The 17,914-nt window shown below is 44.9% G+C and overlaps 1 protein-coding gene across 4 annotated transcripts in view; it reads right to left on the reverse strand.

The window, feature by feature from the left end:
- The window catches only part of Adarb2 (adenosine deaminase RNA specific B2 (inactive)), a 476,030-nt gene that overhangs the window by 70,293 nt on the left and 387,823 nt on the right, over nt 1-17,914 (reverse strand). For all 4 annotated transcript variants that reach the window (XM_071619876.1, XM_071619878.1, XM_027948041.2 and 1 more), the window contains one exon: nt 3,089-3,203. In XM_071619876.1, the coding sequence (XP_071475977.1) occupies nt 3,089-3,203 (115 nt within the window). The remainder of the gene's footprint in view (nt 1-3,088; nt 3,204-17,914) is intronic.

The raw sequence follows: 17,914 nt of genomic DNA on the forward strand, positions 1-17,914 counted from the left end.
CTTGTGCCTGGGGTCTAGGACCATTGATAGGGTATTTTATTCACAAGTACAAATATCCAGACAAAAACCATAAGCAGGATAAAAGAGCAAGACTGAAGATAAGAAAGAGCCATGAGTCCCAGAGGAGTCACACCAATCAGAGGACAGAAGAGAACTTAGACGCTTGCTGGTGAGTCTCCCCAGAGAAATGCATAAAGACATCACATCTACAAAACAAGAAGAGTAATCCTTGAAAAAGGAGGACCCTGAGATTAAGGAGAGTCTTGAATAAAAAAATAGACTGCAAGAATTAGGGGGTACGATGGAAGATCTTTATGATAAATTAAGAAATCTATGGGGCTGGGGATGTGGCTCAAGCGGTAGCGCGCTTGCCTGGCATGCGTGCGGCCCAGGTTCGATCCTCAGCACCACATACAAACAAAGACGTTGTGTCCGCCGAAAACTAAGAAAAAAAATAAATATTAAAAATTCTCTCTCTCTCTCTCTCTCTCTCTCTTTCTCAAAAAAAAAAAAAAAAAAGAAAGAAATCTGCAAAAACAAAAGACCAAAGAGACGGAAAGTAAAAAAGGGAAAAGATGATTAGTTGATTAGTTCAGAATATTGAAAATTCAACAAAAATGTGTATGAAGGAATGAATTCGTCAAAGAACTGATACAAGAAAAAAATACACAAGCAGCTTGAATATGTCAGGGAAGATGAAAGGCTGATACCCACGTGTATTCTTAGGAAACTACAAAATGCCCAAGTTTTAAAAAAAAGACCTTTCCTTCCTTGGTGGGTGCTGGTCCCTGCAAAGAGGGTGTCAGTCAGATCTGTAATGTTTCTCAACAGATTTATTAGATAAGAGACAATGGAAAAAAAAAACACTTCAAAATACTGAGAGAAAATAATTTTGAGCTTAAAATTTCTCATGTGGAGCAACTATTAAGGTAGTATGAGAACCAGTTCAAGGCATCTTGAAGCATGTGATTATTCCTCAAATTCATCTCCTATTCACTTTTTAAAAGGACTCCCCCCCTCTACCCCCCAAGGGTACAATGACACAAGGAAGAAAAAAAAACAGAAGAGAAGAAGGACATTGAAGAAGACAGTGGGTCTAGACTAGAAGCAGATGTCATAGCTCCTACGGGCAGATGTTTCTGAGGGATTAGTCAGGGACAGAAGTAGGTCCCATCCACAGAAACTATGATTCAGGGACTAAATGACTTGGCAAACAGGTAAAAGGCATATATATAAATTATATATATATATATATATATATATATATATATATATATATATATATATATAATTTTTTTCCCCAGTAAGAAAAAAGAAAATGCAATATTCTGGGTGGTGTGCATGTCACCACATACAATGTTATCATTGACAAAACGGAACAGTTTTGGCTTAGACCAGTGCATTGTATTTATAAAGTAATGTTCACCTTTTGAACATTTTATACACTTTGTCTTTCTCAACAAGTGACACTGGGAGGAAGCTCTGCTGTTCCATTTTACTAAGAGGCCTGAACTGGAAAGACTAAATCATTAACATGCCCTGTGCCACAGCTAAGACAGGGTCCTGAGCGCTCTGCTCCTGCTCCAATGTTCTCACTCATTGGAGAGGCCCCACGGGGGTCTAGAATGACAGGAAACACGTGCCAACCATCTGATTTTTAAAACTGATTTTGCATATCTTTGGACACGGTAGATACATGTTCTTTTCAGTCCTGGCCTCTGCCTGTGCTGCAGGGTCATGTGTGAGTGTTGAACGACCCAAAGTCGTTTTTTAGCAGTCCATTAAAACTCAGGTAAAACTTTGGAAATAAAAATAGTTAATTTGAATAACCAGCTGGTTAATGACTACAGGTTAGTACTTTGATATTTCCACGAATCTGATTAATTTTCCTGACCTTATTAAAGAGCTGACCTCCCTGGACGGGTCAGTCTTGTTTTCTAGAATGGAATTCCATCTCTGGGATCAGTTTGGGTTGGAGACTTGACAGAAAGGAGGAAATTCCTGGGCAGGTTTACACCCCAGCAAGAGGGCAGATTCTCTGCGATGTGACCCTGTGTCTCTGTGCATTCCTCCATGTCTCCCCATGTCCCCCTGTGTCCTCTGGTGTCCCCTGTGTCCCGTGTCCCCATGTATCACTCTGTGTCCCTCTGCGTCTTCTGCATCCTCCTAGGTCTCCTCTGCCTCCCCTGTTCCTGTGTCTCTCCCTGAATCTCCCCCATATCTTCTCTGTTTCCCCCATATCCTCTGTGACCCCTGCTTTTGGTCTCCATTCCCCTGTGTCCCCTCCCCCTGTGTTCTCTCTATGTCCTCCTTGTGTCCCTCTATGTCCTATCTGTGTTACTCTTTGTCTCCTCCACAGCCCCTTGTGTCTTTTCTGTGTCCCTTATTCCCTAGTGTCCCCCTTTGTCCCTCTAAGTCCCCTCTTGGTTTCCTGCTCCATGGTGTCCTCATATGTCCCCTCCTTTCCCCTTTCCCTTCTTCTATTCGCCCACCATGGACTGATGCATGGAGTCTGCATTCAGACAGGCCTATAGATGCCATAGCCATGGGAAACAGACACCTTGACAATTGACATCCTTCTGAAAGGTCACCTCCACCTCCCTTGTCCAAGTGGGTTCCACCTCCTTGCCCTGGAGCCAAGACCTATGGTGACACACGTGATCTGCACAAGGGGAAGCGTCAGGTCCTGGCTGTGGGCACTTTGGGGCTGACAGGGATGGGCCAACTCCTTACCTATCAGCTTCAGGTGACTTTTTTGGTGGCCTGGTCTGGCCTCAGACTCCAGCTTTTACAAATACAACATCATTCTTGAAAATGGGGACATGCCTAATGGGACAGATCAGCCAAGGCCTTGACAGCCAAGGGACTGACAGGAGCTCATGCAGATGGGCCCTGGCAGGTGAGTTGTGCCACTACTGCCCGTGGGGTGCTGCTGGTAAGTGCTGGCCCCTGATTTCTTGGTTCCATATTGTCTTTCTTGCCATATCTCTGTGGGTACAGGGGATCTGCTGGCCCCCAAGTCAGGAAAACTCGAACACTCCTTTCTTTGAAGAAGAAAATCTCCACAGGGAGAGGAAGAGGTGGTTACCTTTGGTCATGACGATGCCTGCTAGTGCTTTGTGGCGGGCATGCACAGATGTCAGGCCAACCGTCAGCTCACGGAACTTCTGCGTGACCAGCTGGGACACGGAGTCTGCGAATTCCTGAAAGACACAAGCACCAGGGCTCTTTGATGTGTGAGCAGAAGCAGCTGGTGGACAACTGCTCTGTGTCCTTTCCTTCTTAGCCTTGTCCCCATGCAGGCATCCGGGATGCCCCTCACAGAGCACCTCCTACCGTCACATGCATGTGACTGCTGTCTGTATGGCTTTGCCCAATGGCCTTAGGAAGGAGTTGATTGTGATTAACCCCCAGTGACACCCATGGCAGAAATCCAGACCTGTGCCTGGTCAAGAGACTTCAGCATGGGAATGGTGCTCAATTCCTTCCCCCCCATCTCCTGTCTCAGAGCAGTAGTCTTTCAGGTAGACATTGATTGAAAGCATCCTGATAGGGGAGGGAGGATTTGTACATGTTGGACAACTGGCCACCACTTTCTTCTCAGTATCACAGAACCAGTTTTTAACTAGTGGGCACATCTCACAGGGTACTCTCCAGGCTGAACAGCTCTTTGCAGCTCACGTCCCAATGTCTTCTCTCACCTTCCTGCAAATGTACACATGAACACACAGACCACACATTGCACACAGCATGTGCATATACACAAAACGTGTGTACATACAAGTAAGTATATGCATGCACCCATAATACACAATGCATGTACACGGGTGTGCATATGTAGATACGGGTACATGCATGTATACACATAGATGCACGCACACAAGCACACACACACACAAATGCACACACAGAAGTGTACACACCAAGCTGGAATCTCCCATACTGAGCTGTCCTAAAGCCAGCCCACATCTCTGTAAAAGCAGTGCATGAATGGCAACAAAGCTGCACAGCCCAGAAAGCGTGGCTTTGTGGTCACCCTTCCTCCAACCACTCCAGGTCCTGTGATTAAAACATCACCTTTGCCTAAATGTGGGGTCCCATGACTTGTCACTGGGGATAACATGAGCGGCGTGACTGTCACAGGCTTTGGAGCAGGGAAACCTGCTAGGAGTCTAGGTTCTGTAACCTCTAAGCTTGGGCAAGTCATTCAAAACCCCCTGAGCCCCGTTTTTTATTTCCATCTGATAGTGTTTTTGTGAGGAGTGAATGAATCGTTCTCCCTAAATGCTTAGCTCAGTGCCGCACACTTGGCAGGTGCTAAAAATGATGCTTGTAACTATTACTTTTATCATGTATTTTCCCTCAGTCTTTGCTGCATTGACAAAACCATTATGTGGCCAAATCAAACCATCAGTGTATCCAAAAGGTGGGTAAGCAGTTCATTTTGGGGGATGGCTGGGTTTTCATATTTCTAAAAGGTATATTTTGATATTGTACAAGGCATGAAAGCAGATATATACAGATTTCTGATATAAAAAGATAAGAGAGATAAAGAGTTTTTTAAAATCCCATTTTATGCAATAAAATGATTGTGAAAATAGTGCTACCACCTGCTGCAAAAATAATCTGATGCTTCTTCCCCTCCCAAGTCCTCAGTGGGCAGTAAAGGTGGGCAGCAGAGAGGGAGGGCCTGTGCTGTCTCTTCTGGATGCATCCTCTGGGATTCTTGGGCCTTTCCCTGAACTACTGTAGCTGTGCTGGCGAGTGCTTGTTGCTTTTCAAATGCACCTTAAGTAAATATGGAAACCCTATGTAGGACAGATGCCACACAAACTGTGTTTGATGCTGGGAGGAGAGGAAAGAGAGCAAGCCCTGGCTTTTTGGGCACCACTGTGTACTTGAGATCTCCCTGGCTGCTCCTCCCACCCAGGCTATTTGGTGTGAAGCCACAGAGACATGAAATTGTAGAGACTTGGAGGTTGCTTTAGGTTGTTTTTTATGTCCTGAAAACTGAGGTCCAGAGAGGACAGTCTATGTCCCCCAGATACCCTGTGTGCTGGGTCCTGGAGCCACTGGGAAAATCTGGACAACAGGGATTTATTCTCTCACAGCTTTGGAGGCTGAAGCCCAAGATCAGGTCAGCAGGGCCCACTCTCTCCCAAGGCAGCAGGACAGGATCCCTCCTGTCTCTTCCAGTTTCTGGTGGCTCCAGGAATTCCTGGGCTTTGGGCCACATTGCTCCAATTTCTGCTGGTCTTCCTGTGATCTTCTCCCCTATGTGTGTGTCTTTTCCTTTTCATTTCTTATAAATACACTTATCAAAGCACTTAGGACCCACCCGGGTAATCCAGGATGAGCCCATCTCAAAATTCTTAACCTGGTTACACCTGCAAAGACCTATTTTCCAAATATGGTCACTGTCATCAGATCCAATGTGTCTTTTGGGGGCTGCCCCCTGCATCTTGTCCTTCTACTTCATACTGTAAAAGAGGGGCTGTTTTTCACAGAGGCATGAATTTGGTTAATTTCCACTTCTTGGTTTGGAGGAACCTAATTCTTAATTTGAATGAGAAGAGGAAAGTGTTGATCTGTTTTCCTTGGGTGTCCAGATCACAGCGTTGTGGTCAGGGATGAATGTCCACAGGGCCAGTCAGTAGACAAGAGTCTCATAATTGTCCCTGGGCCTCACCAAGAAGGGGCCTCCTCCATCTAAATGGTGCTTTCAATTATTTTTTACAAAATCAAGTTTCTCCATGTCCAAGGGTGATGAGAATGTCCAACGGTACTGTGTGTCTGCTGGATAGGGCTCCCTAAGGCCCTCAGAATAAGCTGTCCCCAAACCACCAAGAAATGTCAGAGAGTATGTGTTAACTGGCTGTGCTCTGGAAACCTAAGGACAGCTCTGCTTCCTTTAGAGATGGGGAAATACCAAAACAGCAATAGCAGAGACTTACATGTGCCATGCCCAGTGCTGGGTCCTACATATGCATTGCCCCATTTAATCCTCACAAGGGAGGCACTGATATTGTCCTTTTAAATCAGTGAAGCAATGGAGCCAAATTACATGGCCCGAATGTGGCAGACACAGAACTTAAACCCAAAAGATTTGACTCAGACCCTTCATGCTGACATGGTGACTAGATCGTACTGAGGAAAAGCGGGGCTCTCTGGAGACCCCTCAAGTGCTTAGTTTCCTCTGGGTTTGGATCAGTACCATTGCTAACGAAACATGACTGAATGTGCACTGTCATCCTGAGAAGGGCCACGCTGCACACAGAGGCCCCATGGTCCCTGGACACCCTCCAGGTCTGTATCCCAGGATGCTTTGCACCCATTCTGAACTAATTAGCCCTGAGCCACAGCCATTCTCTAATGGCATCATTTGAGGAAATGCTGAAGCAGAACAAATCACATTTCCTTTTGGATTTCAGCATTTCCACAGATGAGGGCTTTTTGGCTCACTCCACTTGGTAAAGCACATAGGCCAATGGGACTTCAGGTGGGCTGTGCTCTTCAGAGAGTGATAAGGACCTCTGGCGAGCAGAGACAGCCTCAAACTGAGCAAAGCAGCGTGGTGACTTTGCTGGTGAGTGTCCCCCAACCCAGCTGTCTCCAGGGGGCCTGGGACGCAGCTGCCAACTGTAAGACCACGGTGCTGGGTACTGCATGGTGCACACTTGGTCCTGGGAAGGACAGCTCCAGTTGGTGTGACTGCTTCCCTCCAGGGTGGGGCATTCTGTCCTCCTCATATCTGTGTGCACCACTAGTGCCAGACCCTGTTTCTAAATCAGTCAAGTTCACTCCATTTGTCTCTAAAATCCTATCTCAGCTGAAATGTTTCTTACTTTCAGCATTTGGAGGTCCTCTCAGGCTTTTGCCGTCCACTGTGGTTACAGCACTGGACATGTCCATGCAGGGGTTTATGAATATTTTGTCTCCTATAGTTTTCTAACCATTTCCAGCTTTCATGATACAATCTCAACTTAATGTTGCACTCCTGGTTGGGGACACGGCTCACCTTGGTGTTGCACTTTCTCAGCCCCGCCCTGGCACTGTGAGTGATCCCAGATGACACCAGTCAGGGCACAAAACTGGAATAGAGAGCTGAGTGTGTGAACCCGTGAAATGATCAGGGGTGAACTTTAGACAGGAAGTGACTGTCTAAAGGGCAGAAGTGTCAGGGAAAAAAATCTGGAAAATGTTTTTCATTCATATTCTCAACCTTTCCCCCGCCCCCCCCCCCAACTTTAATAGTCTTTTTCGGCTCAAATGGCCATAGATTACAGATTGTGTGGCTTTAAACAACAGAAGTTTATTTTCTCACAGTTCCAAAGGCTGACAGCCCCAGATCAAGGTGTTGGCAAGATGGGTCTCATTGCTGTGTGCTCCCACGGCTTCCTTTTTTTGAATGCAACAAGAGCAAGCTTATCAGTATCTGTCTTTTCTTTTAAGGACAACAAAGACCCACTCTGATGATCTCATTTAACTTATAGCTACTTCCCTTAGAGGTCTCACCTCCAAAAACAGCCATATTGATGATTCGGGCTCAGCATATGATTTTGGGGGACCCAAACATCCATTCTGTACCACTTTGCCCCTTTCTCCAAGCCATTTTCTTCTTGCATGGCAAAACACATTCATTTCATCAGTCTCAGAAGTTTTAACTTATTCCAGCATTGACATTAAAGTCTCAAGTCCTAAGATTTCATCTAAAGAGTTTGTACATCAGGAATGGGTGAGACTCCCGGTATGAGATTCATCTGGGGGCAAAATTCCCCTCTAGATGTGAACCTGTGAAAGCAAACAAGTTCTATGCTTCCAAAATGCATTGGCATGAGAAACACAGGAGAGACACATTCCAGAACGGAGAAATGTCAAGAAAGAAGGAGGTGGTTTGTCCTAAGCAAGTCTAAGTCCTAGTGGGACCAATTCCATTCAGTTTTAAGGCTTGAGAATAATCCTTTGGCTTGATGCTTTGACCTTCATGTCCCCTGGGTGACAATGATACCCTAGGCAGAGTTTTGGAGGAAAAAAAATGGCTTTGGAAAGGTCCAGAGAAAGCAAGCCCTGGAGGTTTTCTTTTCTGTACCCTATTTCTTAAGAGGGAGAGAGAGGGAGAGGGAGAGGGAGAAGGAGAGGGAGAGGGGGGGGGAGAGAGAGAGAGAGAGAGAGAGAGAGAGAGAGAGAGAGAGAGAGAGAGAGAGAGAGAACACTTTCTGATGTCTTTTCTTATAAGGACACTGACACTATTGGATCAGGGCCCCACCCCCAGGACCTCATTTAACCTGACTACTTCCTTTCTTGGTGCTAAGGTGCTGGTTGACTGACCTCCAAACCCAGGCAGGCTCCAGGAAGATACAAAAAATAATTCCTCCCCTATAATATTTTTCTCTTTATTATTTTGAAACATTTTTTCCCCAAGGGGTTCATGACATTTATATTAAGCATATATTTTCAGTAATGTTTTAGAAAGGTGAATGTTAAGAAAAAAGGCGAAGATTTCTTTAACTTTTCTTACTTTGGGTGGCGAACTAATTAAAATGTAGAGAGATTTTTAGTTGGTTGGTGAGAATTTATCTCTTTGATATTTAGCTGGTATTCCTTCCCATGACCACCTTCACAAGTCTGGCTCATGGGCTCCAACATGATAGGTCTTCACTTCCTTATTAAGATCATGGTGGGGGTGGGGAGCTCACCTCCATTAATAATCCAGTTCCAAATTTATTCTTATCTGTTGCTGAGCAGTGGCTTCGAATGGGTTGGGCTAGTGTCATATCTACTTCAGGTTTTGCTCTCCTCTCCATCCTTTCAGGACCACCTGGTTGATTTTTTTTTTTTTTAGTTGAGGTCTTGCTGTGCTGCCCAGGCTGGCTCCAAACTCCTGGGCTCAAGTGATCCTCTCACCTTAGCCTCCATAGTAGCTAGCTGGGACTGCAGGTGCACCCCACAATGCCCAGCTCTGCTTGGTTTCTATGTGTAGGTCAGAGGTCTACAACACCTTTGTGTTTATTCAAACACACATATCTTATTGGTAAACTGAGGTCAATTGAAACAGGTTTGGGAGGGATAATTTTAGAGAATTTTTATTTATTGAACTATGACCCTTAGTTGTGCTGGTTTTTCAAAGCTGAAGGAGGAGAGATTATAAATAATCATTATCTATCAGGAAGAATAACATCTGTTATGTGGTCCCAAGTTTTCTTCTTACTGACTTGCTGGAGTTTTGGAGGAAAAAAAATGGCTTTGGAAAGGTCCAGAGAAAGCAAGCCCTGGAGGTTTTCTGTTCTGTACCCTATTTCTTAAAGAAAGCCCCATCCCTTGCCTGCTGTCTTCACAGCACAGCTATTTTAAGTGATTGGCTTTTAATTAAATAACATACATGATTGCAGCTGTATGTAGTTTTTCATAGTTGCATTTGGGTATGTAAATGACATTGTTCTTGATTACATGGGGCTTAGAAGTGAGACAGAAAATTGGAGTTCATATAGAGAGGCATATTCACTTGTCTAATTTCACATTAGGAGCTTGTAATGCTTTAATCACATGGGACTTAATATATACAGTCAATGTTGGTTACTGTAAACCCAACTAATCAGACTTTGCAATAACCTGATTTTCTTCCCCACCTGGCACTTGGTTTACTGTAGAAGGAGCTAAAATGCTCAGAAACAAACTTGTGACTGATTAATTTTATAAATTCAAATTTCAAGGTGTGCTTATAGAGCTGCAGGGAGTTCATTCAATCTCATAGGATTGATAGATGTGTTCAAATTCAGCACCAAACCACTTAACTTCTAGAGTATTTTCTGAGCACATGGGCAAAGTTATGTTGTATTATTACTTTCAAGATGAATGGAAGATACTTTCCCTTGACCTTGAGGACCTAGACACCTCATTGTATATTATAAGAAATCTGTACTGTCGTTGAATAGCCTTTCACTCAGTGCCAATGTCTGAGGCTCTGAAGTAGCAATATGATGCTTGTGACCCATGTGTACTGTGTCAGTCTACTTGAACTTTGCACTTGCTTTATACAAGGTAGGCAAACAACCCTACACTGCTTTCTCTACAAAGTTGGAAGGCCAGAACTTTTATAAAGGCTTCTCAGATGTCTGCAACCTTGGTGTTCATTTTTCACCAGACTCCTATAGCATTTAGAAGCTGTACTCTCCTTCCTTCCTTCCTTCCTTCCTTCCTTCCTTCCTTCCTTCCTTCCTTCCTTCCTTCCTTCCTTCCTTCCTTCCTTCCTTCCTTCCTTCCTTCCTTCCTTCCTTTCCCTCTGAGCCACATTCCCAATCCTTTAAAAAATAATTTTAAAAAATTGAAAAAGGGTCTTGGTAAGTTGCTTGGGGTCTGGCTAAGTTGCTGAGGCTGGCTTTGAATTTGTGATCCTCCTGTCTCAGCCTCCTGAGTCACTGGGATTACAGATGTGCAGTACCATGCCTGGCAAGATCTGCACTCTTTCTTGATATAGCTTGTCTGGTCTTTTGCCTGCCTCCTATTTATGTCTATATATGCAAGACAAGTGCTTATGATTTTAATTGAATCTGCGTTGGTTAGTGATAATTACAGTGAATGCCACTGAAGGCTCACTACCTGCCCAACACTTTCCAAATGTTTAAAGTTTCTTTTTTTTTTTTAAATTGATCCTTGAATACTGCTTCATGGTTAGCACTGCCATTATCTATTTTTGTTAGTGATCATGTGGATCAATGTGCAGGTGGAGATGGCCTATGACACATGTGTCCCATGCGGCTCATTAGTGCATCTATGTATATATATATATATATATATATATATACAGGCCACTTCTGGGTGGGGTTGGAGGTAGGTGTTAGAGTCTGTAAACAAGTCAGGATGGCACCTGGCATTTTGCCAGAGAAATGTTAAGGTCTATAAACAAGTCTGGATGGCGCCTGGCATTTTGCCAGAGGGAGTGGTTAAGTAACACCAGCGAGCCATTAAGTGTGGAGATTCCTTTTTGGTTGACTGATGTGTCTAGTTTATGCTAATTAAGATAAGCTGTGTGGAATGTATAAATACCTCTGTTGTCCTACAATAAACGGCTCCCTCTCCTGCTGTATCAACGTACACAAGTTGTTCGTCACCCCCCTGATTTTTCTGCTGCAGCTGGACTGCGGCAGGTAGGATGGTCAGTGAAGGCTCCCTGGGCTTTGAAGGAATCATATAATCTAAATTTGCAGGAGTAAGAGGAGCAGGAAAATCTAGGGAAGCCATCATCTGAGGAAATGCAAAGGTGGGAAGCCTGCTTCTGGGATCTGGCAAGGGGTAGTTCAGTCTGGCCCAAGGGAGAATCTGTGCAGAGTAAATGATGAGAAAGTGATTGGACAGGCTGCCAGGTCAAAGCACAGCTCCAGATGCCAGGCCATAGGGTTCATCTTTGATGAATCCCTAAGGAACTCTCCCGGGTCCAGATACTCTTATTGGGGACACCCACTCCCCAAGAGAACCAAGCAGTTACTCCTCCCGCATGGAGCTCAGATGTCAACTGGAGGTCAAGGGGCTGTTTACCAAGGGACCCTGCTCCGTGGTGTAACTGAGCTATGTGTGAAAGGGGCCACATGCCCTGGTATCTCATGGGGGCCTGAGTCATTGTTATGTCTGTAGTTTGTGGTCTCCTTTGGAATAAAGTGGGACAGTCACTGCCTGGGAGCGTAATACATCACGCTGTGCATGGGCACAACGCTCTTTCCAGGCTCTTTATTTTCCTAGAGCTCTGCTGGGGACTGTTGGTCATTTTATTCCACCAACGACTGTATTCTCAGGGATGAGTCCTGCCATATGCTTGCAGAAACTAAAGCGTGGGGAGCTTTGGTCATTTGGCCAAAGTTTGAAAGCAATTACAAGTAGTTGAGGCAGAAATGGAGTTGTTGAGGTCTGGGTGTTGAGTTGTGGCTGTCAATCTTAACACACACTATTTGCTGCGCTTAAAGGTCTCAGAACACAAATCTCACAATATGCTATAAATCCTTAGAAATTAAAAGTGAAGCCTGTCTGCATAGCTGAGCTTTGGTCCTTGAGTGAAGGGGACCCTCCATGGTCCAGCCCATTTAGTCACTGAGGAGAAGGGCAGAGAGTCTCCCATGGGGAGGTCCCTCTAGACAATCTCAGGGTGACATGGGCTGCCATCCAGACACCCCATCTCCCTCGGTGGACAGGGGAGCTGGGGAGGGGCTGAGAGAGTCTGGACAAAGGATAGTAAGATGACGCTTTGCAATTTAGAAAGCTCTCCACAGGGAAACTCTAAAACCTGCTCCTAAAAGGCTGAAAAATCAACAGAAGAGTCATTCGCAACATAAATTCTTTGTTAAATATGAAAAAGAGGGACATCCAGCTGTACTCATTATTGTTGGTGATTTAGCAATTTAGGAAATGCTTGCTAAAGGGTCTCTTGGTAGCACAGAGGGCTAATGTATCTTCCACAGCCATTCTTGTTCTCCCAGCCAGAGCTTATACTGCTGGGACAGACACCTCCCAGTAAAACCTGACAGAGCAGCTGGCTTCTAACAGGGCTGGAGGGATGTTTGTTGGTCTTGAGATGGGTAGTGGTGGTGGTGGAATCTTGAGGTGATGCCCTGAGCTACCCTTGAAACCCAGAAGAACAGAGATCTGAGATACCAGCCCAGAAGCTATTAATGCACAAATTGGCACAGATTGGACATTTGGAACAGAAATGGTCATAGGGGAGATGATTTGGCATCTTGTTAAATGATGGTGATAATCAGGTGCTTCCGATTCCAAAGGTTAAGTGAGGAAGCGGCTCCATAGTTACTGAGCTGTGTGTTACCATACTTCATTGAAGAATAAAACAAAATGCTGTGTTCGCTTGTGCTTTGTGTTGCCTGTTGGCCCCGATTACCATGGCAAATTACGGGCATTATTCAAATCAGAAAAATAAACTTTAAATGGGAACATTGCAAGACTCAAACTTGGTGCATTGCTAATACTAATATTTTGAATGGCATAAATAAATAAAATGTGCTCAAATTTGCAACAGCAGTCCTCGGGGTAAAATTGACATTCAGCCAAAGTGGTAGGGATATTAAAATCAATAGATTATAAGGGAGAAAGCCTTTAGTAAATATTTTCCTGTTGAAATCCTGTCTTTGGATTTATCATGCTGAAATATCAAAAAGGTTAGATTTGCATATGGGTGGGGTAAGACTGAATCTGGAAACCAATAGCAGCACATTCTCCACTGTTCCTTTCTCCTTGAACTCTGTTTTGCAGCATATTGGGGTGATGTGGGGGAGGGTGAGAGGGAACTTGGGCTTGCATATAGCAGAGGAAGTGCATGCATGGAGTACAGCTGAAGTTCCAGCCCCAGGCAGGCTGAGTTCCTTGATGACAGCTGGACTGACCTCTAAGTATGAGTGGGTCCCATGTTCCCCCACTGAACGGCCACGTGGACATGGAGCACATCTTCAGTGCTGCTCAATAGACTAGTCCCCCCTCTGGAATAATCCAAGCCTTCTAAACTGGAGAAAGGCTGCTAGAACAATCACCCAGCCAGAAAGCAAGCAGAAGCCTCTGAGATAATCTGAGAAAACGGAAGATGATCTTCCCCGACTTCCATCTTAGTATTCCTCCATGTTTCTGTGGGAATGGCAGTCTTTTTGACTTGGTAAGGAGTCCTGTTTGCTAAAAATTACAACAAATCCTCATTAATTTCAAGATCAGGGATTGGCAAAAATCACTTTCCAATTAAATAATTCAAATGACCTGACTATTCAATTAATCTATATTTCAGATTACCTAGAGACCAATAACAACTTTGGGTGAAGGCATGAGAAGTGAAAACCTTTTATCATAGGCATGGTATAGAAGGAAATCCCTCAGTATGGAATCAGAAATGGGTAAGTTCTGCCACCATCTTCTCCCAACTGTGCAACCACCAATGAACAATTAGCAACTCTGCATCATTGGGTTCTTCACATCATAATAATGACCTCTGGGTCTGAGATTCTGAATTATGGCAGAGACCTCTGCCTATGGCATTTCCATACAATGTTTCTGGATAATGCATTTTTTTTAAAGGGTGGAGAACATGCTATGTTCCCAAAAGACACAACAAAATATGTGTTTTAGAAGCACTGATAGCACCATGATTGATAGGTAACAGCACAGGATTGTATGTGGGTTTTCCAAGGTCTTTTTTTGGGGACTATCCTCATTTGAAGTATCCTGGCTGGACGTACATGGATTCTGAGGCTAGAAGCTACTATATTTTGACATACTGCAAAATACAGTATAGATGGATCACCAGCATCTCCATCCTACTGGTTCAACCCACCAGTGACTCTTCACACTTCCCACCCAGCAGTGGGCTCTGTGCTCTCTCCTTATTGACTGTGGGGAGTGTCTGGTGCAATGCGATTTGTGAACAGCATCATAAAGTGTGACCCATGAGTGTCTTGTTTGCTCGGGAATCCTTGGAGAAGCCTCATGGAGTACAGCTGAGGTTCCAGCCCCGGGCAGGCTGATTTCCTTGATGACAGCTGGACTGACCTCTCCTGCCAGTAAGTGTGAGTGGGTCCCACGTTCCCCCTCTGAACCGCCCCATATAATGTCATGTGGAACAGAGATGAGCCATCCCTACCCCTAATGGTTTGTAAGTAAAATTCACGATGCTACCTGTAAGCCACTAAGTTTTGGTGCTTCACTCTATGCCGCAGTAACCAACACTGATGTGGTTGAGGTATTCCTATACTCTGAGAGCTTAGACAGCCCAGGGATTTCAAACGGGCACATTGACATCACACTGATCCAGATTTAAATCCTGGCTCAGCTAGTTCTTAATGCTGTGTGATGTCATGACCACCATTTATGCCTTAATTTCCTCATCTCAGAAGCAGAAGTTGTGCCTACATCACCCAGGATTGTTTTAAGGTTGAATGAGACAGTGGGTCTAGTTCCCAGCACTGTGTGCTCAGTATCTAGTACTCAGATATGAACTGTTGTTATTATTATTGTCCAACCTCGTGCAAATGTAAAGTTCTTAGGAAAAAATACAGAAACACTCCACACTCATTGGCATTGTTGGCGGAATCAAAGTGTTCTCAGTAGTGATCTGTTCAAAGGCAGCATGTTGAAGTGGCTAAATGGGCAGGGATTTTGAGAAGGCACATGGTCAGCACAGCTTTCCTGAAACATTTGTGTTAAGTGGCTTACTGGAATCTCTCTCCACCCCAGCTGGGTTAACAATGTCTGTCCACACAGCTGCCCATGTGATTCTCCCCCAACAATTGCACTCACAGTGCCGTTCACTTCAGAAGAACCTGAATAACGAGCTGAATCATGCTCTGGGCTTTTGACTCCACACGCGCAGACACAGATGCTGGGTATATTTTGAATTCAAAGTCAAACTTCAGGGGAAATTGCATGTATATCAACTGGTTCAGTTAGTCATTTTTTAGTGAAAACGTCAATCAAATTTTTGGTGAAGAAATGCTCATCAATTAAACTCCTTGCTTGCTCTTTTAATGCCTTTAAACAATTTATTTATTTTTAAAACTTAGAAGCCAATATCTCAGGCAGCAACACCTTCAAGCATCAAATAAATGCTATTTGGAGTTGTGCTGTCCCACACTGTTAGTACTTGTGCCCTGATACACTCTCTTCTGACTTAGGTACTCCTTCCTTTTGGATTTCTTAGCTCAGGTCACATTCTTGTGTGACTGTTGACATGTTCATCATCCTCATCAGACTGGAGGCCCAAGGATAAGCACGTGCAATCACAATGTCTGGCAAATGCACAGGGCTTGTTCTGATCAAGACGTGACTGTGCCTCTGGGAGGTTTTCATGTGCGCATGCTTCCTCTGGAGCCCTCCCCTGAAGGGCCGTCAGAAGGAACTGACAAGGTGTTTGTCAGAGCTGTCCCTGTGGACAAGCAGCTGTCTCCAAGCTGGCCTGGGGAGAAGCCATCGTGGAGATATTATTTCTCAAGCGTTTCTGCTTTTATTTCATCTCTATACTTGTCCCCTGGGGAAAAGAATCAATCAAAGTTTATTGAGCAAGCACTAATGAAATACAGAGATAAATAAGACAAGGTCCTCTCTATAAAAAGGCCTATGATATGGAAGAGGAAACACAAAACAGTTTGTGATCAATGGTAGCTGATGTTTCTCAGAGTTCACTGTATATCAGGTGTTATTCTGAGTTACCACCAGTGAGTGTTATTTCTGTGAATCTCCATTATGATCCTAAGACAGTGGCAATGACTGTATTATTTTATAGATGAACAAGCTGAGACTAAGAAAAATAATATACCTCACCAAGAGCACACAGACGGTGAGTTCTGGTTCCAGGATTCACCCCAGCTCACTCAGACCCCTTGGCGAGTGTCAGCTTAGAGATGCTGCAGAGAGAACATTCGGGGAGAGGCCAGGTAGTACTTATGTTCCAGACAAAATGAGCCTGTAGCCTCGTGAATGTAAGGACACTCATGTTGAGCAGAAGTGAGACACTCCAAATCTGCCTCTTGCACAAATTTGGGGTTTAGGACTACTTCCTCCATAGCAGTTTAAGGGGGCCAGTGACCCCTGACTTCCTGAGACAGGCAAGCAAATTCCTACTTCAGGGCCACCTGGGGGCTTCTGCAGATCCAGAAGCCCCGCCCCAGTTGACTGGACCAAGGCTTCTGATGGTGTAGCTCAGAAGATTCTATATACACCAAAGTTTACAGCTACTGTGTAGACATGGAGGGATCTGAAGGAGCTGGGGGGAAGCCAGTGGGGGAGGGTGGGACTATGTTCACAAAAGCCAAAGGGCAGGAAGCCAGTACAGGGCAGGGGCCGCTTAGCTGGACAGACAGGGACTTCCTGACAGGTGATTCTATTTCCTGGGAGGAGAAGCAGGAGCCTTCGAGTGAGAGTTTAGTATGTCTTGCTCAATGCCACCCCCATCCTCGGTGTCTCTCAGGGCTGACCACCTGCTCCCTGTGCTGAGGCTCCCTTCTCTGTCCATGGTCAATGCAGGCCTCACCCCACACAACACTCTGGGGCAACAACAGGCCTTTTGATGGGAGATTGAGCTATCCTCACCTGTTGTGGGGATGGTAATGTGTCCCAGCCAACCAGTCCAACCCAGGACCAGAACAGACAGGTTCCCTGCACTCTGGGCCCTCTGATGGATGAGAGGACTCTTGGCCAGGGAACAAGGAGGTCCTTCAGCCCCCATGACAGGCTGGGTTAGAACTGACATGGAATAGGCTGGTGGTTGGTAGCATTTGAAAATTCCAATTTTATAGGCATTAAGGTGCTTTCATCTTGGATTGCTAGTGTGTCTTAATTCTACATAATTGGGAAGGGTAGGGAAAATGAAGAAAATTATGTTTTAAAATTAAAGGACCTGCTTGGAGTTAAGAGGGGAGCACAGTTATGTGAGTAGCTGATGCTTTATGGGTACCAAAGTCTTTGCAATGTCAGGAGCTGACCTGTCCCACACTATGTCTGACAAATAGATTCTGCCCTCTGCTTTTTGTGTGTTTTTTTTTTTTTTGTGAATGAGTTGGGCCATTGTCCAGCTCAGCAGCATCTGCAGGGGAGAGAGGAGGGCAGAGAGCAGCTGAAATTCAAGGGTTACTTAAGAAGCAGTGCAGCACAGTGTAGACTCCTCCTCTTGGCAAGAGGCAGAGGCACTGACATTGACACTTGCAGATGCTGCCAGGCCCTGGGGAGGGACATGCACTCGCACCCCTGTTTCATGGATGAGGTGATCATCAGAGAAGCCAGCCCACTAACTGGAGTTGGGTTAGTGATTGTGTGGGGGAGGAGGGTTAAAATTCAAATCCCAATATATAAGTCTGAGCACCAACATCTGGCTCTTGACTAGGCTATCAGAAGTGCTTTTCAAGGACTTTTTACTAAAAGAGGATTTCAGACAAGTCTAAGG

This window comes from Marmota flaviventris, chromosome 12 (assembly GCF_047511675.1).
Source record: "Marmota flaviventris isolate mMarFla1 chromosome 12, mMarFla1.hap1, whole genome shotgun sequence".
Classification (NCBI taxonomy): Eukaryota; Metazoa; Chordata; class Mammalia; order Rodentia; family Sciuridae; genus Marmota; species Marmota flaviventris.